Raw genomic sequence first — 25,786 nt, 5'->3', positions numbered from 1 at the left:
GTTGTGTGAACAGTTAACTTCATTTAAAGTCCCACTCCAGACCCGTTTTAAAGTATGTTAAAAATACATACTCTACTGTTATGATTAGTTTACTGTAACATGGTTTTCCTACATAAAAAGTAACAGTGAAAAGGGACTGGAAGCACATCTGCTCTTTCTACCTCATTGAGAAATTCTGGATCTGACCTCGCCCACTACACCTGCTTGCGCTAGGTTGATGCTTGTTCAGTGACTATATTATAAGATAAGATAAGATAAGATAAGGTAAGCCTTTATTGTCTCCTATAGGAGAAATTCGTCTTGGGCATTCGAAAGAAACGAATGGCGACACATAAACACACAATAAACATACATTATCCCTACATAGAAACATAATCATACATTATCTCATCCAATGCTTCAATGAACACCTAATAACCACACACAATACCCCCCCCACCTTTCCTCACATTCACAGAAGAACAGAAGAGAACCCACAACACATCCTCCCCCTCGTATTGCACTTAATTTTGATAATGATTGCACATTTCCCATTAACTCATGCCCAATTGCATAATACCATATCAAATTTAACATAGCATATATATATATTAGGGCTGTCAGCATTAACGCGTTAATCGCGATGCGATTAAGGGCCGAGCATAACGAGTTTTTTTTTATCGTATTAATCACATGCCGCCATTTATTAATTTATTTTCACTTCACTCGGCTTTGCGTCGTGCCTAACAGGCTACTATTTTGCCGTACTTCCTCGTAACACATCCTGCTGCTGCAGGAATAGCAACGCGGATTTCGGTGCCTCATTCTGGTGCCACTGATATGCCTGCACTTCTCTCTGATGGTCTGAAACACACATTACAAGCAACAGAAACATTGCTGCACGTGACGCTAGTTAACACTATACTCGACAGCAGCTAACGTTAGCCTACCGCTAGCTAGAAGCTGGATTAAACACGGTTACAATGCTGACAGCTAACGCTAAACGGTGTAAAGTGTGACTGTATTTCACTGTAGAGGATTCAACACCGGGATGTAACAATCTGCAGCTGCTGTTGTCGGAAAAACACAGATGGTGCGTTCAATGAAACTGGTAATTTACAGCCTCGTGGTGCATTCAAAGTTGTTGTTAAATGCCCTTTTCCCATCTGGTGGTTGTTTTTGTCATTCAACAGCTATTTACTAGTGAAATAAGTTATTGTTATAGTGATTACATTATTATTAAACATTTAATTTTGACGATATGGCCTTAGCAATGAACAAGCCGTTCTTTAATGTCGGCAACTGTTTAGTACCCTTCTTTTTTTAACTTTCTTAAAATGTTCAGGCACCGTTAAGGCACCGGTACCATTTTAAAAGTACCGCTTTAGCACCGGTATCCAAACCAAACAATACCCAACCCTAATATTGACTCTAGATTCAAATGTGTGACTAGATTAAATAAATAATAAACAATTACAAATCTTAAAATCAAGTTCATAAAGTAACTTTCTTTGCATTCATTTGATTCCCAATCAAGATACACTGGTAAGAATGGCAGTTCTGAAATGCAAAATAATAGAATTTTAATCATGTGATAAAACATGCGATTAATCGTGATTAACTATAGAAATTCAACAATTAATCGCGATTAAGAAAATGTAATAGTTTGACAGCCCTAATATATATATATATATATATATATATAAAATGGCATGCCGTTCAGGAAATGATTATATGTGAAGTTTGAATATATTGAATGAATCTTATTCTGAATATATTGAATGAAAGTCAGAATAATTGAATGTCTGAATATATTGAATGAAAGTCTGAATATATCGAATGAACATCTGAATATATTGAATGACCCTCAAATATATTGAATAGGAATGGCACGGTTCACAAAACCCATGGTTCGGTTCGTATCACGGTTTTAGGGTCACGGTTTTCGGTTCTGTATGGTTCTTGTTATTTTTTCTTTTAATCTTTAACACTACAGAAATATACTTCAGCATATGATATTTAGCTTAATTATCCACAATGTAGGATACAGTATTAAAAAATAGTTATATCATGTAATCATGCACAAACTGAATTTGACTTGACTTTAAGCACATTAATGGGACCATCTCTGAGGAAAGCTAGGTGAAATTTTGATACAGCAAGAGGGAAGACATTGATGATTTCAACAAGCTTTTCATTTATTTGGTAAAAAAAGGAGAATGTGTATTGCCATCTACAGGAATTTATGTGTCTTTTTAGCACACGAAGATTAAAATATTACAGAATATCAATTGAAATAACTTGCATTTATCTTACAAAAATGTTATCCTTTAAAAGAAAAAGAGAGGAAATCTTAAAGCTCCGTCTTTTGAATAAGTCTGAATACATTAAACTTAAACTTGTTTTGGGGAGAATAAATTTACTCTAGGCTGAGTTTTCCTAGTAACCTTACCAAAAAGGTTCAGGATGCTGCAAATGTTGGTATAATATGAAAATGGCTGGTGGATTTAAGACAAAAAATAATAATTTATGAATGAATCAAATTTGATGTGACATGTCTGTCAGTGGCTTGTTGATCTTTACATTATTAGTTAATTTCCTATTCTGGCCTGGGCTGGGACACACATTCATACGGTTTGATAAAGTACTTATTGGACTTTAACTTATCATTGCACTTACAATAACAAGTGTAGCTGTCCTCAATTTAGGTCATCCTGTACGTCTCATCTCCGTTTTTTCCTGCATTCACCGTGTGTGTTTGTGTGTGTGCGCGTGTCAGTCGCGGGGCAGAGAGCCGACAGGACTGAAACAGCAGCCGCTCCAGCGGCTTTAGAGTGAAAAAACGCAGCGTTCATTGATGTTGAAATGTTTACAGGTTGGCAGGACGTTCTAAAATGTTTTGTCTTTCGCTGTACGTTTTGTTGGTAACTTGTCCACACCTCTTCTTTCGTGAAAAGGGAAACACACTGTCTGAGGTCACATACGGGCACCTGACGGGCACGAGGCTACATTGCGCATGCGTCGAACCGTGCGACGCACACACGCTCCGATCCGAGACAAGCGGACCGAACGGTTCGGATGTTTTTTCATGAACCGTGCCCCCCTAATATTGAATGAACCTCGAATATATTGAATGAACCTCGAATATATTGAATGAACCCTGAATATATTGAATGAACCTTGAATATATTGAATGAACCCTGAATATATTGAATGAAAGTCTGAATATATTGAATGAAAGGCGTGTTGACGTCGCCTTCATCATCGTCCATGATGAAAAAGTGAATAAACTTCTTCATTGGGAGAACGGTACTGGATACGGTTACCGTTACCAGTGTTTTGGCCCATACATGCATTCGCCAGTGTGTTAGTAATCTCTTCATTGCTCAAAATTGCTGACACTAGATTTCTTGCTGATTCACTCATAGTGTGACACTTCGGTTAAGATTAATCACAACGAAAACACAAGATGGCGGCAGACAATGACGTCAGATTCCATTTCAACTTTCATTCAATATATTCAGACATTCATTCAATATATTCAGACTTTCATTTATATATATATTCAAGGTTCATTCAATATATTCAGACATTCATTCAATATATTCAGACATTCATTCAATATATTCAGACTTTCATTTATATATATATATTCAAGGTTCATTCAATATATTCAGACATTCATTCAAAATCAGCTCATACTCACTATACAGGCATCTAGCACCTATTCGAGCATCTACCTAAGGTTGACCCATAGTCTCGCATTGCCATACCTATCTCCACAGCGCAAGTAGATTGGTAAAAGAGCAGCGCATCAAGATGGAAAGAAACATTGGAGAGATTCAGCTATGGGCCTACATGTATGAGCCTCTTCCCGGATTCAGACAGGAGGCGGTGGGCAGCCGTCTTGCAGAGCTTCGCTGGTGGACAGACATCTAACAGACCCCTGGCAGCCCGTTCACAGAGCTCCATGGGCTGGCAGCTTGCTTGGAGCAACTATAGTTTCTGTCTGAACCAGGGGACAGTCAGATCCAGACTCAGATGAGGAGTCTGTTGTGCACCAAAATTGGCAAATAACAGATGAATTAGTGTGGTAATTTTTTTTTTTTAAGATTGTTAGCTTGTAACTGGCAGTGGCTGACAGCAATGATGACAGTGTGTTTTCGCTTGGACTGACAGTCCGCTATGCACAGGTTTCAGGTTTTCTTGCTGGCTTTTGCATATTAAACAGCGATTGGTTTACGGATTAGTGACGTACCTAATCAAACTTGCCCGTGAAACGTTTGAATCTCAGATTTTAGTGAAGTGCATAGACATCTCTCCCTTCAGCAGAAGAGTGTGAAAACACCTCTCTAGTGACAAACTTTGCACAGATAAAAGTGAGTATGGTCAAGGTCTGACATTTTAGGTGACAAACATAAGAAAAACACATTTGAGTGGAGGGGGACTTTTTTTATATGCGTTTTATTTTTGCGGGGTGCAAATGTTCCACCAGAACAAGTTCCTTCGCGACTATTTTGCAGAGCCACTGTTGCTGCATCCGGAACTTAGAACTTATTGTAATTGGCTTGAAGAAATTGCAAAAAACCCAAAGCTTTTTCCTCCTATCCCAGAACGTACTGTATTGACCCGAATATAAGACGACCCCGATTATAAGACGAGCCCCTTCAAGACTCATATTTGGAAAATACCTTTTGAAGACCAAATCTCGCTTTTATAGAGAAAATCATTTGACCTGAAAATAATGATATTAAAAACACATTGAATAAACTAAGGTAGGCTGTTATTTTAATATCTTTTAAATACAATCATGTTTTCAATATCTTTTAGATGAAATTGTCACATTTAAAATGAAATCAAATTTGCATTTGTAAATTAACAACTAATGGTATTTATCTTAAATACAATAACATTTAAATGGTGTAAGGTATTTTATTGTGCAACCTCTCAGTGTAATGTTCAGCGGATGTTAAGTCATAGAGGGTATCTGCCTAAAGCTTTTATTGTGAAGGGTAAACCAGATGTGGTGAATTCTGACATTTGTCATTATTAAAGAGAAGACGTGCACTGCCGTCTCGGTTCAAAAGTTGTTTTTATTTCATCATTCATTTAATCTATTGATAGGCTTATTTCTAATTCCACTTAGGCTGTTCAAGTTCTTTAAAGTGAAAATATAATCTGTCAGCTTCAGCAGTGGCCCCAGACAGACATACGGACAGAACTAGGTGTATGCATCCCGAGCCGCACTCTCGACAGCATACCAAAAACTCGTGCTTCAGTTTACATTAACTGAGTCAAGCTCGGGTCGGGTTTGGACATAAAAAACAGAATGCCTGTTGTGTACAGGTCAGGCTCGGTTAATAATAATGTGAATAAGCCAGAAGTAGTAGAAAAGAAGAAGAAGAGAGCGGAAGTAAAGAAAAGCAGGCTGGCTGCCTGACAACAGTTGTAAACACATCCATGACAAACAACGATATACCGCCTAACATTACATCTATCTACTCTAATTGTTAATATGTAATTTTTCTTCAAATCAAAATTACTGTCTGCATCTAACACTGTTAAAAACAGTCTTTCAATGAGGCCATTTTTTGGCTTTGACAAAGCGATCTCTCAACCTCCACCAAAATGCTTTTTCTTATCCCAGTGGGGTGTCTCTCTCTGACCACATGGTTAAGGCTGTTTGACTCCCTGTGGTCTGTACATTAACAATCATACAGATGTTTGTAGAGATGAACCTACTCGGCCAGTCTTTCCAGCCGACCATGTTGAAGTGAAAGCACAGGGCGCGCCGAGTTACACCGCTGCGTCGTGGTGACGTCATTTTTTGGCTCGCGCACCTCGCACCAGGAACCACGGCTACCATAAACCTAGCTTTACTGTTCTCTTAATACATCCATGGCTTTACTCCACATCGCTGTGGAGATGGCAATGCGAGACTAGGGGTTAGCTGACTAGCTACAGTAGTTCACCAAAATTAGCCTTGCAAGTAATACTGTAAATACATTTTACTATCTATTCTCTTTACTTTTATTTATTTTGTGTTTGTTTATCTTTAGAATGTCTTGTACTTTTTCCCTATCCCTAGCTGCTGCAACATTGTGAATTTCCTCATTGTGGGATTAATAAAGGATTTTGAATCTTGAATCTTACTTCATCTTTTGTTTCCAAGCTTCTAGCACCACCTATTTCTTGATGACACTTGGATGAACTGAGCTGGGGTGACTGGAGCTGTAATCATTAGGTCTAGGAGAATGAAGGGCATTCACATTAGGATGCTCCTGACTGTGTCAGCTACTTTCTCACTATAGTGATGTAGGCAATAATTACGTACATAACATTGATCTTGTGAAATTTTTGCTACTCACTGTGTGGAAAAAGCCCACCTTGCTTGGCAGTGAGGTGCTTAAAAAACTTATATCAAACATTTTCTTTCAAATGCATAGAAGGTTCTTGTTTAAAAAAAACTAAACTCAATACTTAAGAAAAAACTATTTCTTTGGCCACTCTACTTGGTTTAAAGGATCAACACATTCTCACTCCCATCTTGTAAAATACGGACGCTTGGTCAGGTGCCTTTGTCGTTATTGATGCTAAAAGTCTCCTTTAGCGTCATATAACGCGCTTTAACTAAACACGCTTGGTCGGGACTATTGGCATCCCTTTTGACACGTGGGTTGGCTTACGTTTCCGTGACTCACGGGAACGGGACGGTTGAGTTTAGGGAAAGGTCGTGGGTGGGCTTACGTTTCCGTGACTCGCAGGAAGATTGATTTACATACTTTCTCTCTTGTTATTATTAAACTGTTTGCATAGAATAATATTATACTGAATACTCTAAACAACATAACATGGAGCCATTGCGTGTCCTTGTCTGAGCACGGTGTGTTCCACAGGGCATACATGCCCTCTCAGATCAGATAGGGGAGACGCCATCGACTCTGACAAGATAAACAACTGACGACACCAACTCTTGTATCATGATTATCACATTCTACGTTGTATTACAATGCTGCTGTAGAGAGCTTTTCGTTAGGTCATTGTCTGTACTATTCCGTAGTGCGGAGAAGGCCTCCTCGTTGGGTTCTCGAGTAAAATGAACTTTAATATCTCTTCAGTGGTCTCTGTCTATCATTTGATAATGAAAATATTCTAACAAACGGGACGGTTGAGTTTAGGAAAAGGTCGTGGGTGGGCTTACGTTTCCGTGACTCGCGGGAAGAACGGGACGGTTGGGTTTAGGAAAAGGTCGTGGGTGGGCTTACGCTTCTGTGACACGTGGGAATAACGGGCCGGAAAAATATAGTAAAAGTGATTGGACATATACAGTGAGTCACATTACATTTATTTACACTACAAAATCAAATGAATCTAAACTTTTCTGCAAGGCCAGTGTGTCACATTCATGTCACATCTGACAAGATAAATCAGGCCAACAGTTATAGTGGCTACATTTAGGTGCGTTTCAGTACTAACCAGGAAGGAGCAGAGGAAGATAAAGGAGACAAAGTAGAAGTATGCGAAATCACTGCCGCACTCTTCCCCATCGGACCCTGATAGCTTGTCACAGGCTCGATGACTCAAACATGATAACATGATCTCGTGCCAGGCCTCACCAGTTGCACTCCTGATGCACATAAAAACACAGACAAAGAAAAGACAAACAGAGAAGCTTTGATTTGAGAGACATAAAGGGCTGGCAGCATTTTGGGCATATACAGTTCAGCTTCAACAACATCAGACAAGGTTGAATGATAATTTAATTATATCTAAAAAAGAAAAAGTCAGATAATGCAGACTCAAAAGAAGTTGAATTGAAAATGTTCAGTGTGCTTGATGCTACGTTGACTTGGTTGGCAAACCTACTGCAGCTTTATGTTGCTTTAACTCTCTTCCTAAAGCCCCTGACAACCTGGTTTCAAATCTTAAATATTTCTCTCACATTAAATATTCATGATTAAATAAGCAACAATCAATGTATATACGTATATATAGTTTAAGACTCAAGGAAAAGACATCAGCACATTATATTTTATTGACAGTAGCATGTCAATATAAGCAACAACCCAGTAACTGCCAATAGATTTTGATATAAAGTTGCCTAATTCTGATTAGAATTACACTGGATTAATTACATCTTCTTCCAACAGAGCCCATCCACTTCAAATCAGTAGGAGAGCACAGACAAAAACACACAAAGACACGAAATCTCTCATTAAACAACAAAAAACTTTGGACCTCATGGCTAGAAGCTGGGTAAGAAGCTGATTGAGAAAATAGGTTTTCGGGTCCTTTAATGATTAATAAAGATCAAATTTGAACAGATACATGAGTTACGATCTCCCCTTTTATAGGACCATCTGTTATCATATGATTGAAGTTTATGTTGACAACTGAGCTAATTATATGAGCAAACTCCATACACTAAGGGTGACTGCAAGATGCCAATGAAAGCTTTTGCAAAAGCTAGTAAATGAACGTTGAGTTGAACCTTTTCACATTATTGCTTCCAAGGTCAAGAATGAACTTTCATGCTCAACATCTTGCACGGTTCTTATGGCAGTATGTGATAGAAATGACAAATTTGCCATGGTTCATAACATCATTAGAGGATGGAGGTATGAGGATGCAGAACTTGTTGGTAGCACAACTTCATAACTCTTAATACAAAACTGACTCTGCTGCGACCTGATGTCCTTCCTGGCAGTGTAACACCCAGCCCATTGAGTTAGATGTTATGCGGCTTTTCCACGGTGTGTTAACCACATGGCTGGTATCCAAGTATTTACAGAAATTCAAATAAAATGAATAATTCATTTTCAAGACAAAAAATGATTTGGCCACAGCAAAATCTGAAAATTTTTCCAGCCATGGATGGTATGTTTAAATTCACCACATTTCAAAGTGCAACTTGCAAAGCATCTTTGTTACAAAACAGCTGTGCTCAGAATTTGAGGATGCTACACTGTTTACTAGAGCTCGTTCCTGGCTCTTGACGAACATCACAGAAATACGGGTGTTCATACACACTAATTCTCTTATAAAACGGCTGAAATTCCATGCTTTTTGGTCTAAACGGCATACCCAAATTAAAAGTGGTACAGCTCCCATATACTTTGACACTCTGGGGTGTGCTTGATATCATTGGAAAGGTAACACTCTCAAGTTTTTGTTACAAGTCAAGGTGATTCTAGGCCTTACTGACACAGAGTTACAGAGGCTAGAATGGAGGTTTATTATTTCTGTCCAAGTCTTACATCTGTAAAATGACTAAAATACACTGCTGTAAACACATCTAGGCGAGATACAAACAACACAAGGCCATAGCCACATGTCTCAGCTTACTACAGAAAAAATGGATTTTATATGAATTTCTTTCTACAGGTATGTCTGTGCGTTTTTCTTAGGTCCATTTGAAAAGTGCAAAGAAAAAAGCCAAAAAAGTGCAAAATAATATAATAATAATAAATAATTTGAATCGTCTCCTTATTGGCTAAAAAGGTAGGAGGGTCTTGTAACATGAAATTGCAACTGGCTCAAGCAGCTGTTGATCGCACGCAACTTTTGCTATTTTTTATGAAAGTTACCTACCGAACCTTTAACCTTTCATATGTTAATGGTTATTAAAGTCAATGATTATTCAATCAATAATATTTGTGTTGCCATAGGTGAGGCCCGTAGACTCTATGATGGTGAGGGCCTGTGGTAGCGTCCCTACACACCACTATTTTTGCCTTTAGTGTCTACTTTCTAGTTTCGTAAAGAATCTTCATTTTCCTCCTCTGCTCCCTCAGTTTTTGAGCAGTTACAGTTAAGTTAGATTGTTTGACTGCGCAGAGTGTTTCCCCACTGGGTTCTTGTTCTTTATGATATCATCAAATCTAGATAAGGCGCAACTTCAGCATTATGGTTTGTGTACAGTTGCTCATTACCTGCTGGGCTGTCTGCCCGTCTGGAAGTCCAAGTGATTACTTTTTATAAAATAAAAAACTGTCTGTATTTGGTCAAAGTGATCTAATGTCCTTCTGAGATTTACATCTGATAATGAAGCTTCTTATACCTGAACAGCAGCATGAGCGCTTGGAGGAATGTGCGGAAGTTGTTGTGGTGATTGATAGCTGTGTCCTCATTCATCTCAATGTTGCCAAACACCTACAGCAGAGACACAGTGAGGAAAATGGATTTGTACTGTCTTAGCAATGTGCAAATTATGTTTTTCACGTTCAGGTCACAACATTTTAATGGTGAACCAATATATGAATATCATGGCCTCTGTGACCACAGCAGAGCGGCATCACCCACCTGCATCCCAATGATGGCATAAATGAAGAACAGCATAGCAATCAGAAGGCAAACATAAGGCAGGGCCTAAAGGACAGGAAACAGGAAACCAAAACACATTTACTTATTAATATCCACTCTGAATTATTCCAGCCAGAATGTTTGAGTTCAATAAAATAAAAAGACAAATTACTTAATAATAACTCCATTGCTATTTTTTACACACACACACACACACACACACACACACACACACACACACACACACACACACACACACACACACACACACACACAGACGCACCTTAAAGGACTGGACGAAGGTCCACAGCAGGATGCGGATGGTGTAGCCCTGTCTCAACAGCTTGATGAGCCGAGCGGCTCTGAAAAGCCTCAGGAAGCTCAGGTTCAGCAGTCTGTCCTGTTAGACACAGATGGGACATCAAGCACTTAGCAACCAAATACCCTTATAGCTCACTGATAAACACACCCTTTTCAGGGCTGAATTATTTCAAGTCACTTCAGCTGGTTACTAAATATCACAGTGGTGATATGCTGACTCCCTCTAACAAGCATGCTTGAGAAAAAACATACAAGGCCCAGGTTTCAAGACATTCAAGATGCATTAAAGATCCAATCACCATACTCAGATAATTGTGGTCATGTTAATAACAAAGTGAACAAAAACTGATTTCACTGTGTTGATGTTTTAGCCATTTATTATTTATTGATGTCTTTAGTCATGTATTGAATGAATCCCCAGTTTGTTTCTGCATTTGTACATTTAGGGAAATATTTATTCATCAGGACTAGGATTGTACAGTAATCTGGGTCCCGGGTTAAAGAAGGCATTCTCAACATACCCATCCTGACTCTTTCTTCTACAGCAGGGATCAACAATATACTGTGGAGGAATAAAAGTCTACAGGTTTCCAGGAGCTTAGAAAATCTGAATCGTGTCTTATGTGGGAGTGAATGCGAAAAAGTACACTGGTGTTATACCCATATTACAGTAATGTATCTGCAGCTGAAATATCTGGTTGCATCAGAGTTTAACACATTAACGTGCACTAGGTTCCGAAGTTGTTTTGAGTCTATATTAAAACAATACTGACAGCCCATATGTAAATTGAAAGAGTTTTTGATTGCTGTAATTGTCCTGCCCATACTGGCCGCAAAAAGATTGCTTCAGCCATTTCAATGTGAGTGATGGGGGATAAAATCCACAGTCCTCATTATGTGTACAATCTTCCAGTTTTTGCAGTATAAAATTCCTGATTGGTGTTACTACCGCTGCACTATAGCTCAGTAAGGAAACACTGTCCGTGGAAGCAAAAAGAGGGAATTTCACACCAAAAAATGTGAACCTATCCTTTAAGCCCATCACTAAATATGATTGCCAGGCCCACATTCTACACCAGAAGATGTAAATTATCATGCCATGAGCTAAGCTCATTAAAACATACTGTGATGACCCAGTAGAAACAAACCCACTCCTGCTTTGGGCCTTAAAGGGGCCATTAATTCAACGTTTCAACATCAGAAAACAGCTGTGTGTGGCTTTGGAGGAGCTTTGTCAAGTCTAAGAAAGTAACCCTCAATTAATATAGGCTACACAAGATATGAGAAAGACATGTTTAAAAGATAGTGGGTGTTTCCAATGCAGTGAGGGTCTGACAAAAGATATTATCAACTTGCATCATGAAAAGTGGAGCACCCACTACACTTCCATAAGTGTAAAAAGCTTGATCCATAATAGTGAATAAAGCCCTTTTAGGCATGGAATCTGTAGCATTCATTTTTCTGTTAAGGTGATGGGTTTAGTCATTCAGACATAGGGTTCTGTGGTATTTTTTATGGCTCTATTTATGACAGGACAGAGACATGTATGTGTCAATATTTGACACCTGGTGCATCAGAAGCAGCAGTGTCACAGCTGCAAGTCTAAAAAGAAATTGTATGTTCTCTGTTGTCTCACAGGATTCATCAGAGATGGATTTCAAAATGTTTTTCTTAATGAAGGCTTAGTTAATGACCATCAGGAGTCTGAGGGATAATTAACCCCTGCTTTCAAAGTGAATCTCCTAATACATTTTCTAATCAACTTCATAATTCATTAGAATTCTGCTGCCTGTTTAATAGAACATAAAATGACGACTGAGAATGAAGACATTGAATCCGGCTGCACATTATCCGCGGTAAAACTGCTCTGTGCTGGCTATGCCATTGTTTTCCTATAGGGACAGCGGTGGAGACAACTCGGAGGAAGAGCTACCCTTGCCGTTGCGCACTGCTCGGAATTGCTGCTGAGCGGTGCGCTCAAAGTTCAAATTATTAAATTAAAATCGTTGCCGCGCCCTACCTCGCGGTTTTACCTCTTATCATGTGTAGGCTTAAAGGTTTAGTGCTTTTGATATTAATGAACGTCTATTACATTCAAGCCAATGACAAATGAGTTGCTACAAAGCTAATTAAGACTATCAGCTCCACACAACTCTCTCTGTATTTCTAAGTATGGCTATGTTCAGAAGATTGTGGTGTCCGGTGACTTTCCCGCGCAGAATCCTCTGTGTCCTCCTCGGCTACTAGCAATTGCGTGGGGGAGGGGTAGGGTGCTGTTCGCGACCACTGAATGCTTGTATCATGTGGATACGCCAACAGTTTTGTTGTCATTACTTTGAATTCCTCATGGGGGCGACAGAAACTACGCACTATAGCTTTAAGCTGATACTCATTTAAAGGGGTGATTCAGAATTTTGGACATAGGACCTCATTTCCAAGTTAGCCAGTGTTTTATTTATCAGTGGAGACCGTTTTCAACACTTTTCATCCAGTCCTTCCAGTTGCAGAGTTCGCTGGTGCTAGGCTAGCGCAAGTCAACAGTAACTGCTAGCCTGCCATTAAAAACTTAGTCTTACCCACTCCACAGTACACCTGAGGCAAATAAATTATAGCACCAGACTATCGATGTAAATGTCTGTTGATAGAATGTTAAAAATAAAACTACCATTGCATCTCAATGATCGCATTACATTTTGTAACTAGTGCTTTGCTCCAGTTAGTAGTACTGTGCCGAAAAGTAAACAGAGAAGCGCACTCCAGTCGGGACACCTAGTAGTAGCCTAGTACATTGGTATTGAAGCATTGGATTGGAAACTAAGGACTAGGCAACATGGTGATTCAGTGTGCATTTAGAAATTGTAAAAATAAATCAAACAGATGGGCACCACAAAGTTTCCACAAATTTCCATTGCAAGATCCAGAAAGGAACCAACTGTGGCTTCTTGCTGCTGGCTTGGACATCAAGACACCGGCGGAGACTCTACTCAAGTTACGAATTTGTAGTGATCATTTTAGACCAGACAACTTTGAAAAACCCCGCAATCTAAAGGACCACAACGTTACAGTTCAATGCATTGTGGAGAGTGCCAACGTTAGCTCACGGCTACTCTCTTGGTAGATACCTGGCTTGGCTAACCGCTAATTTTAGGTAATTACTGACAGAAAAGTCATGTAAACCAGCTTTCTTGGTAGCCTAGGTAATATCACTCCGCCACTGCTGTAGCCTATGCTACCAACTACAGGGAACAAAGTATAACTATTGCAATGCGATGCAAGGCTAGTTTTATTTCTAACATTATTCTATCAACAGACATTTACATCAATAGAATGGTGTTGTAATTTATTTGCCTCGGGTGTACTTTGGAGTGGGTAAGAGTTTTTAATGGCAGGCTAACAGTTACTGTTGACTTGCGCTAGCCTAGTACCAGCAAACTCTGCAACTGGAAGGACTGGATGAAAAGTGTTGAAAACGGTCTCCACTGATAAATAACACACTGGCTAACTTGGAAATGAGGTCCTATGTCCAAAATTCTGAACCACCCCTTTAATACCGATTAATTGTATGTAAAGTGTGTTGCTGGATATTCATAATTTCATTCATGCAGCTGGCAGATGATGGCAGTGTCTGGCAGTAAGATGAAAATGTAGGGATGGAGTCCGGGTCTGATGGTTACTGTGGTTCTAGTTGTACAATTTCTCTTTTTTTTCCTACCACAAGGGGAAAATATTTTTTTATAGACTAATCTGACATCAGAAAAATCTCCTTAACAAATTAAAATTGACTCATACACACTTTCTGTTTTACTAGAATGATTTTCTTTTCTTTGTGCATAATACATGATAGTTAAGTGATACATATATATATATATATATATATATATATATATATAGTATTACAGTGCTATTGACAAGGCAAAATAGGATTTTCTGGTTACAGATCTGACCTAGTCAGAGATTACCATTGTGACTATATCAAAAAAGTGACTTGGGGACCTCAGATATTTAGTTACAAGATTTGTAGCTTTTTTTAAGGCATCTCTCATAAGTTCCCCAACTTTATAGAAGGACAATACTAAATTGCTGAAGTCCTCACATTTAAAATGACCACAACATTGTATATATTAAATAAAATAGTAGGGAAGCTATGAGCAGAGAATGGCAACAGAAAGTCACTCACCGTAGTCTGGTGATGTTTGGGACCAGGGAATGGCAACAGCGGTGATGACATTCAACAAGATGGAAATGTAGAGAGAGAGAGAGAGAGAGAGAGAGAGAGAGAGAGAGAGAGAGCGAGAGCAAGAGGGAGACAAAGAGAGAGACAGAAAGCAGAGGAAGATGAGGAGAAAGGACAGAGAGGCAAGAGAACAGAAACAGTCATATTGCACGACAAACTGATACAGTTCAACAAATATACACATGTAAATCAGTCAAAAGCTACTTCACAATACACACATGTATACAGGTGACTGCACAGAAAGGAAGTGTCTGGAATGAATAAAGAAACTGTCAAAACAACCAAAAAAAAAGCATAGCAGAGCATAGCTCCGCTGTAAACCTCACATTAGAGATTACTCTCTGAGGTGGATTCAATGAAGCAATCCTTCCTTAACTCGTTAGCATCCTTCCTTATCAGCCCTCTGTGATAAATTGATCATATCAACAAAAGACTGGCTCACAATCCTCCCCTCTTTCCTAGTCTAAAGCTGTCTGGACCGCTGCCATGTGATTGTCTTTGCTGATGTGGCTAGTTAACTTGTTTGCACAAAGCTTGCTGTACAGGATGTCCCTGTCCCAGCTCAATACCATGGCCGCTGTGTTGTATGGATACAATGCATTTAGCCTTGTTGAGGTGAGGGTGGAGTGGGTGGGTACCGGTGCTCTTACATTGATTTCAGTCACCAGGATGTCAGTGATGCTGCCCAACACTGTGACAAAGTCAAACACGTTCCAAGCATCCTTTAAGTAGTTCTGAAAAACAAGAGTTGAAAATCATTAGTTCTTATATATTATTCAGAATATTTAAAGTTGTTTCCTAAATGTTACCCACCAATGGACCAAAAGCAATGATCTTGAGGATACACTCCAGAGAGAAGAGAGTGGTGAAGACTATGTTGAGGTTCTTCAGCATTGCTTCATAAAAGTCTGGAGCTCCATGAAACTGAAAGATAGGGGCAAATGATCACGTTTTCCTTGCTGGCATGTAGGTGTAACACTGTTATAGAAATAGTTTGACTATATCCATGGCGGAGGACAAGATTGACACACTGCAAAAAATTGTGGAGAAACTTGAAAGGACGGCAAAACTCCTAAATGATAAAGCGGAGGACTTGGAGAGCAGAAGCCGGCGCAATAACATCCATGTACTGGGTGTGCCTGAGAGGGAGGAGGGCTCAGCCTCAGATCCCTGCTCTTACATGGAGAAGTGGATGGCGGACATTCTGAAAATATCCCTTGCTGTTCAGACACAAACGCAATACTTTGAAGCTAGACAAGATGGATTTTGGTGTGATGTGTGATCCGGCGATTTTATGTGATCTCGTGATATCACGAGAATCCAGCTGGCAAGGTAAGCCTCGACCACCAGCGTATGAATGTGTGTGTAAGTGGGGTGAATGCTTCCTGTAGTGTAAAACCCTTTAAGTGGTCACTAAGAGTAGAAAAGCGCAATATATATAAATGCCGTCCATTTACCATTAAAAAAATTGCCTTTATAATTAGTTTTTTGTACAGATGTTACTTTTGGACAGAGCCTGGCTAGCTGTTTCTTCCAGCCTTTTGCTAAGATAACTGGCTGCTGGTGGAAGCTTCATATTTACTGTACAGGCATGAGAGTGGAATACATTTTCTCATCCATCTCTCGGCAAGAAAGGGAATAAGCGTAAGTCTCAAAATGTCCAACTATTCCTTTCCTGAGATAACAAATTCAGGAATTCATATAACAGTCAAAAAAGCCTAACAAACTATATATATTTCGGATTGTATTATTAATATCCTCTTCAAAAGTTCTTACCTTCATCATGAGTACCACAGTATTGAGAGCAATCATGATCATGATGGAGTACTCAAATGGAGCTGACACCACAAACTTCCACATCCTGTACTGGAAGGACTGCATGTTCTGGGGCATGTAGCGTGTCAGAGGTTTGGCGTTTATGGCAAAGTCAATACAAGCCCTCTGTAACAAAGAAACCACATCTCCACTTCACTGTCTACGGTAATTGAAAGGAACTGCTCTTAAACCTCAGTCTTGGATGAAAGCATATATTTTCTATTGATCATTCAAAATCTGCTCTTGTGTGAGCAGCTGGCATCTAAAACTAACCATTTTATACCAAAAGAGTACACAATTTCAGTTTTTAATTACTGTGGATAACTAATGTGAACAAACATTTTGGTCCCAGGTGTTTTTATGGTTTAAAAACTGTGGCTCATTAAGTATCAAATGAACATACAGCTCTTAAAGTTGATAAACCAGGAACAGACTTAAAGATTATTGAAACCTTAAAAGACTAGACACCCAACACACACACAACCAATGTTAAGACCACCATATGCAGATCTTTTTAGTTACGGAAGCCAAAAAAGGACACATATTGTACAACAGCTTAAATACAGAGACAACACACTGGGCAAGTGGATCACCAAATAACAATCAAAATCCTGCAAGAACATGAATTATTGTGTGTTACTGTACGAAATAGAAAACAGACACTCATCAGAAAGAGTCAGTAGAGCCTTGCTTATGTATAGTGCAGTCAAGGGTTAGAAGAGAAAGAAAAAGAAATGGAGGGAAAATGCTACATTTACAGTAGATGAGTTTTATGGATGCAACATGAGGGCAACGGTAAACTCTGCACAGCTGGAGAGCTGGAGTAAGGTAAGTATCATGTAAATTGTGGTTCTTCACTAAAACCTGCTGAAGTGGATTATACAATAACACTGGTCGCTCTTACTGGAACTTTACTGGAGGATGAGCATTCTTCCAAAATATATTGACATATCGCTCCAAAATCTTGTAAAGATGTTCAATTGGGTTAGGATCTGGTGACTGTGGGCCACAGTATATTACTTGTTTATAAAAAGGCTGTGTAAGCGATTCTGACTGTCAACATAACATAAAGCTCAGAGTTGTTTGTTATGTCTCTGCTTTACCTCATTCTTTTCCAAGCTGCACTCAGACAATGCCTTGTCTCCCTGCTCCTGGAAGGTGATGATGATCAGAGCCACAAAGATGTTGACAAAAAAGAAAGGGAAGACCACAAAGTAGACCACATAGAAGATGGACATTTCTATTCGGTAGCCTGGACTAGGACCTGTGTCTTCAAAGGTAGCATCCACAGAGTGCTTCAAAACACTGCGAAGAGAGAACACAACACAAAGCAAGGAGGTGAGATAGGTGCATTCCAATACCCATACGACCATACTATGTGGTATGCCAGAAAAAATATTTAGTATGTCCCAATACATAGTATGTTAATGCATGCCAAAAATACCAGGATTTCCTACTGCATCCAGTTGCATTATGAGAGGGCACAGATGACAGCTCAACTTTAAAGTTCGCGCTACGGACTGCTACGGATAAATGAGGAGTATCAAAGTTCAAGGTGCAATATTATGATGATGAAGTATGTCCTAATTGTATGCCTACAGTACTGCATGCAACAGCACATACTTTGTAGGGGCAGCTGCAGTATGTACTAAAAGTTAAAAGAAAATTGTGAAATTGTATGGAGCTATATATATATATATATATATATATATATATATATATATATATATATATATATATATATATATATATATATATATATACTCCCCGTCAAAAGTTTGGGATCACTACGAAATTTCCATTCTACTCCATTACAGACAGAATACCAGCTGAGATCATTTGCATTGTTTTTTTAATCAGGGCAGCAGTTTTCAGATTACATTATGCGTTTACATAATTGCAAAAGGGTTCTCGACTGTTGTAGAAAGAAGTGTCTGATCTTTAACGCAATATCTACATTGCCCATTATCAGCAACCATTCAACCAATGTTCTAAAGGCACATTCTGTTATCATTTTAAAAGGCTAACTTAGAAAACATTGGAGAACCCTTTTGCAATTATGTAAGCACATAATGTAATCTGAAAACTGCTGCCCTGGTTAAAAAAACAATGCAAGTGACCCCAAAATTTTGACCGGTAGTAAGTATATATATATATATATACATACTCAACTAATGAAAAAGATGACACAGCATATTTGCCTTACAGCAGATACTGACAATTAAAAGTCTTTCGTGTGTAATAGGCATGAGATTAATATTCAGCATTACAGATATGAAGGCTTATTTTCTCACTAGGCCACAAAAGCCCTCAGGTTATGAGAAGTGACTTGTATATAAATAACTTTAAGAAGAAGCTCATGTCTAGCATTTTTTACATAATTTGTCAGCAAATTACTTAGAGAACAAAATCATGAAAGCAAGTGCAAAGACACCAGCAGGTCTTCAATAAGTGGGTCACCATGGACAAATGACCATCCGGAGCAGCTGGATCCAACAGCAGGCAGCTGTTTTCAGCAGCAAATCTCTGACTTAAAAAATAGAAATAGAAAATTAAAAGTGTCTATTTGTATAGCACTTTTAAAAACCAATAGGCAACTGTTTGCCAACATGTTAGCAATAACACCTTTAAGGTGGCCCAAAAAAAACAATTAAAGCAAAACAAATCCTTCTTACTTCACACTGTCTTACAATATCATACGTGTGTGTGTGTGTGTGTGTGTGTGTGTGTGTGTGTGTGTGTGTGTGTGTGTGTGTGTGTTTGTGTGTGTGTGTGTGTGTGTGTGTGTGTGTGTGTGTGTGTGTGTGTGTGTGTGTCAGAGACCTTTGAGGCTCATAAAAGTGCCCCTAGGACTCCCATTCAAAAGGCCATTTGACCGAAAAACGAGAATACGGTAAATCTTAAAAGTGACGCTTCCGTCCTAAATATGCTTTTAAACGAAAGTTTGACTCGGGTACATTCACAAAAAGACCCTAGGTTGCTTTGACAACTCCTTTCATACTAATGCCAATTTGTATGTTCTTAATATGCAAAATTTGTTGCAAAGTTGAATATCGTCCCAGACCTTTTAGTATATTTTGTCTTTATGTCCTTTTCCTACTTGCATTTTGCAGATAGACATCGTTTCAAATATGACAGCCTTACACATGTCTGTAACTTAAAGAGGGAATTAAGTCAGCTGCACTTACGTTGGCCAGCCCTCCCCAGTGGAGACAGTGAAAAGGGTCAGGAAGGCCCACAGCACATTGTCGTAATGGAACTCATATTTCTTCCACTCTCTGGGCATGGCGGCCACCTCGTCCCTGTCGTAGTAGAGGAACTGTCCTCTGGAAAGCATAAGGACATAAATAAAGCTGAGTGGGGTAAGACAGGTACAGGGTCTGGTTTTGACCACACAAACATTTGACGGTTTACAATTTAGCAGTTTCTGAGATAAGAAATGAGGAAGTGAAGGATTCTAGACCAACTTGCAGTCCTTCTGCAGGACCTTGGACTCATCTGTGCAGTAGAAGAATTTTCCCTTGAAGAGCTGAACTGCGATGACAGCAAAGATGAACATGAAGAGGATGTAAACAATGAGGATGTTCAGCACGTTCTTCAAAGAATTGACCACGCAGTCGAACACCGCCTGAGGACACACAGCACACACATTTTATTTAGGGATGAAGTGGAAAATTATTTCTGAATATAGTTGAACACTATCATCTGTCAGGATGCTGAAATGTTACTCTAACTCTTCATTCAAATCTGAATCAGATTTGATAGAAATCTGAGTGGGACTAACCTGCAGGCCCAGCCTGGCCAGCAGGCCAAGCCACTGAGAATTCTCACAGTATTCTATTCTTAGTGGCTTGGCCTGCTGGTGCGTCCAGCTCAGTAAGTGCATTAACATGTAAGATACACAGCATAATAACTAATATGCTTGTTTAAGATCACTTTGCAACAATTCAAACACAAGTTAAAAAATAAACTAAAAATAAAAAAGAGAGTAAGATGGAGCTGAGAGGAAGAAAAGCCTTTAGGGACCGTTCGGTATTTATGGAATGGACCACCGGAGGAAAATAGGGGAGGGTCATGTCTTTTTATTCTTTGCAGAGGTGAGGGTCATCCAACATTTTTCAGTCCAGGGGGGTCACCCAACTTTTGTATTCATGAAACAGCAACATTTCAAAGTGGCTTGTTTGGTGCATATTTTTCCATGTAGCTCTTAGTCTCTGCCCTCTTTCGCTACCAGATGGGTCTGACCCATGGATGTATTAAGAGTTTGCTGTGGGGCAGGGGGAGCTGCCCCCTGGTGGCTGAAACGGATAATTGCATTGTTTAAAAAATGAGTGGAATAATTACGACTGACATGATCAGATATTTTATAAATATCTTAAATAACACAAAACAACTAAATGGTTGGAAGGTAATACATCTGATTCATATACTGCTTTAGTAAAAAAAAGTATTTCCTGGCTGACGATGGCAGCAGCAGGACATAAAAAACAAAAATGACTGTTGCTAGTCTGGACATCTTACCGTGCCAAGGTTGCAATAAAGGTTTCCTAAATGCCACATTTGATGTCAGCTTACTAATTGATTGCGGGTTTTGTGTAGATTTGGACTTTTATACGTTTATTCCACTTTGTTTAAACGGTGAAGTGGATGAAGCCTAGTGACGAGTCCATAGCAACCAGTTTGTGTGTTGAATGTTACCCAGAGTGCCTTGCTGAATGGTCTCAATATTTTATTGTTTTATTTCAAGTGAATACTAGTTTACTAGAGGAGTAACTTAGTATTTGAAGTAATGCAGTAATGCAGGAAGTGTGCATTTAGTTTCCATGCTTTTGTGTTTCCACAACAATGTTAGTGAGTCAATCTACTGAAATGGCCACCACACCGTAACAGAGAAGTGTGATGCGTCAGATCAGCATGTAGAGGTTTAGTAACGTATGTCATTGTTTTTAAAAAACAATGGGAATCTGTATATTTGCCAAGAGCAAACCAGTACAGAAGGTTTCGATAAATTGCTGGGGGAGGGTCATGCCTTTTTTCCAAATTGTTTTGGAGGGTCATAGAAATTTTTTTTCTGGCGAGGGGAGGGTCATGTCTTTTTTGGCTAAAGGACCCAAAACTCCTCCGGTGGCCCCTTAAATAAATAACGAACAGTCCCTTAACAGAGAAGTAACTTAACGCTGTAAACTACTGATGCTATGTTCAGCACGATATCAAGTCTGTCAGGGGGAAAAAGTAAGCTCCCTGTATTCACAAAAGCCTGCAGCAAAATATTATTAACATCAAAACAATGTAAACACTAAATTGCCACAATGTGACTCCATTAAGAAAATTAAACAAACTCAGGAGAGAAATTGAAAGCTACAGAAGGGTGACAAAGAAATAAAGAAAAAAAAATACTTTATCATAAATAATACTATAAGAAATACTTTACAATGCACAAGCATCACAGTCATCAAATGGGTGCTGTCAACCACAATTTCTAACCCTATTTACTGATGTCTTTACCACAGATCTAAATGCAGGTGTCATGCTTGTCACTTTTCCATTTGAAACATTAACAAGTGTGTATCCAAAGCCTGATATATCTTACTCCTCTGTGCCGCAGATCTCCATTGTTGTCCAAAAACTTTTAAAAGCACATCAGTGATCAACACTGTTGCACTGGGTGACATGTTCCTTCATTAGCATAAAAGTGGTCACAGTCAAACATACTGTATGCACAGTCATACAGTATGTCATAGGGTAGTCTGGATCAATGGAAGTACATTTCCAGAATAAAGCCTGACATCCTGCGCGTGATGTCAGACTTTGCACCTCCACTTCCGCTCTCTATATGTTGATGTTCTCAAAATCCCTTTGCTATGGGAAACAACACCAAACTTCGAGCTAGCAAAGTACACGCTGAAAATGACATGTTTTGAAGAAAATTTGGATTGTGCAGCAAGGCAGGGCTGCTTGGTTCTTTTGGGGAATGATTGTAAAGATTTACCAAGAATATGTTTACGGCATTTATTATCTAACTGGGACGTTTTTGGAACCGACCATAGCGGGATTGCTATGGATGAAGTACACACAGAAAACTACGTTAATCCATCCATCTTTTGCGGGGTGCAAATGTTTCACCAAAACAAGTTTCTTCCTGAGACTATTTTGCAGAGCCACTGTCTTTGCGACCGAAGCTTAGCGTCGCCCAAGACATTTGTGATTGGTTTAAAGAAATGCAAACAACCCAGAGTGTTTTTTTCTCATATTCCAGAATCTGTAGTGTGGCCAAACCTTATTCCACAGCGCTGTGGAAATAAATGCGGCAATGCAAGACTAGTCATAGGGCAAAAAACTAGCGCTCCTGTGGCCTGCCTTAATCACAGCCCTGCAAATATGGCTAAATAAATTAAAAAAAAGCAACAACAAAAAGCAGCACTGGAGCAGAACCTTGAGTTTTGGCAGACGTTTGATGGTCTTGAGAGGCCTGAGCACTCGGAGAACCCTCAGTGACTTGATAGTGCTGATATCTTTGCCTTTGGTCCCCCTGTGGAAAGCAAACACTGTTAGACCACACATAATTATTTACAAATGACATGTTGTTCATCAGATCTTTTTCTGCATTACTTATATTACTGAATAAAACTAAAAACTAATAAGCAGGACAGCAGGAAAAAATATTTTTCAGATTTAACTATGTTTGTGATTCATTTTGTCACACTTGTAACTATGTTTGAAATGTGGCGGGAATCTGGATATAAACAAAAACCACATCCATGAGAAGTCCATTTTAAGTACAGAGCTTGAGTCAGGACCAGGACGTGGTTAGTCTATATCGACAACGATTTATTAAGGGGATTACTCAGGTGCCGCCGGATGTCCCTCATTTTCGGCTGGATGTCCCTTACCTTCCGCTTTCTTTGTGTTGGCATTCTAAACTCCGATGGATTTATGAGGACTATGATTAACTGTTCCTCAGATCTCTGCAGGGTAAATCCAGACAGCTAGCTAGACTATCTATCCAATCTGAGTTTTCTGTTGCACGACTAAAACAACTTTTGAACGTGCACGTTTCACCAAAACAAGTTCTTTCCCAAGGTTATTTTGCAGCGGCACCTTTAATGCGTCTGGCGCTTAGTGCCGCCCAAGACGATTGTGATTGGTTAAAGAAATGCCAATAAACCAGAGCACGCTTTTCTCCTATCCCGGAATGCTGTGTGGACCAGCCAGACCTTCCTCTGCAGCGCTGTGGAGGAAGGTCTGGCAAAATAACATTTAAGACGTAGACGCAGCATTTTGTTTCCTTCAAAACATATTTGCTTTGCGTATTAGTACTATATACATTTACATTTATTTATTTGGCACTTGCCTAAAGTGAGGTATGAATCAGGTATAATCTAAGCCACAGTAATGTATAATAAAGGAGAGTAATGAAAGTGGAGTGACATGAGCTGTTTTTGGCTGGTTAAAGACCAGACCTGCTATTGCGTTAGTCTTTATGCTTCCAGTCTTTATGCTAAACTAGGCTAACCATGGCATGACTCCAGCTCTGTGGTTAACACAGAGATATTAAACTAATATCGGTCTTCTTGTCTTACTCTCAGAAAAAAGGGGAATATGCCTGTTACCAAAAACTAATCATTTTTAGAGAAAGCCCAGCCAAAACATCATTACTTTGTCTTGCCAAATGTGTTCCCACTGTTATTTATTTATAATTCAAATTGACTTTAAGCAAACAAAAATATTAGGGTATGTTGAGCAGAAATTAACAAAGCAACCCAGAGAACAGTTCTTGACTTGATCCACAATTACAGTCTCTTGCACAGTAAACAGCTGATTCTATCAAAAACAAAACATCCAACGCAATACGTTTAAACATCTGTAAGCTTTACAGCTAAAATGCATGCATTTTAGTATATACATGTGTATGACTGTACAGGGGTGGAGCGAAAACATTTCATTGACACTATTTGGGGTATTTTTGGGGTGTGTCATGGTTTTCCTAAATAGTACACACTCCAATACAGACCTTACACGGGGACATCTCCTAACAATTCAGATGTGTGCATCATGTAATCTTACTAAAAAAGTACAAGTCAGTGTGAAATCGCATGCAATTAATCAATATATTCACATAAAGGTTCGTCCTTTTGTTAAAAGGTCTCCATTTGAACAGTTAGTTTCTGTTTCTTCTCTCATGACTTGTGTGTTCAACACAAAGACATATGACGAGCAGAGAGTTGGCAACCAACTTACCACTGTGCAACAAGTAAGAATAGTTGCTTCTCCTACTGTCTATGACTAATATTTATTTTATTTTCACTAGGACATGTTAACACTTGAGCACAGTGTCTATCCTGGAGATTGATGAAAAGGGAATGGACAGATGGCAAAGGGCTAACTTTACAAATAGCTTATTGGCCAGAAAGTCTTTATTTTTATTTTTTTATTTAACCTTTATTTAACCAGGTTAGTCTCATTGATATATAAAATCTCTTTTTCAAGAGAGACCTGGCCAAGATAGCAGAACAAATTAGTTACTTATAAAACAATTTACAATCACAAAACAAACAAAAGAAATTTGGATATGTAACATGGGAGCATGCCTATAATGCCCTTATATATGAAGATATAAAGGTGAGTGAGCCGGCGATTTGACAGAGAGGACAAATTCACTGTGAAGTAAAGTGTACAGTGATGAGTGAGGGGTCTGCAATAAACCTTAAAGCTCCATGATACACAGCATCCAACATCTGAAGACACTTTGATGGGGCATTCATATACAACAGATCGCCATAATCAATAATAGAGAGAAATGTGGCATCGACTAGCCTTTTTCTGGCAGAAAAAGTAAAATAAGATTTGTTCCTAAAGAAAAAAACCTAGCTTCAATTTCAACTTTTTTTACTAGGTTCTATGAAGCTTAAAAGAAAGGTGATCATCAATTAAAAATCCTAAATATTTATACGATTTTTTTAGAATAGTAGACTCGCAAGTACTCTCCCTACAACATTCTTATGATACTTTAAAGGCCCTAAAAACCTATTGTCTCAATGAGCTTCTTACTATGCGTGATGGGTTCCTATATGAACACACTTTCTGCCAAAGATAGAACAGTGGTTAATTCACATGACATATTTCTATATTTGTGTT

At 38.9% G+C, this 25,786-nt stretch overlaps 1 protein-coding gene across 1 annotated transcript in view; it reads right to left on the bottom strand.

The window, feature by feature from the left end:
* Positions 1–25,786, bottom strand: part of cacna1ba (calcium channel, voltage-dependent, N type, alpha 1B subunit, a) — a 178,858-nt gene that overhangs the window by 39,741 nt on the left and 113,331 nt on the right. Inside the window, 12 exon segments of the mRNA XM_078249618.1 lie at positions 7,456–7,606; positions 10,040–10,131; positions 10,282–10,347; positions 10,565–10,681; positions 14,780–14,785; positions 15,487–15,570; positions 15,650–15,760; positions 16,613–16,777; positions 17,755–17,956; positions 19,840–19,977; positions 20,119–20,279; positions 23,084–23,180. Coding sequence (XP_078105744.1) covers positions 7,456–7,606; positions 10,040–10,131; positions 10,282–10,347; positions 10,565–10,681; positions 14,780–14,785; positions 15,487–15,570; positions 15,650–15,760; positions 16,613–16,777; positions 17,755–17,956; positions 19,840–19,977; positions 20,119–20,279; positions 23,084–23,180 — 1,390 coding nt within the window.

The sequence above is a fragment of the Sander vitreus genome, chromosome 5, assembly GCF_031162955.1.
Source record: "Sander vitreus isolate 19-12246 chromosome 5, sanVit1, whole genome shotgun sequence".
Lineage (NCBI taxonomy): Eukaryota > Metazoa > Chordata > Actinopteri > Perciformes > Percidae > Sander > Sander vitreus.
This window is presented reverse-complemented; position numbering and strand designations above follow the sequence as displayed.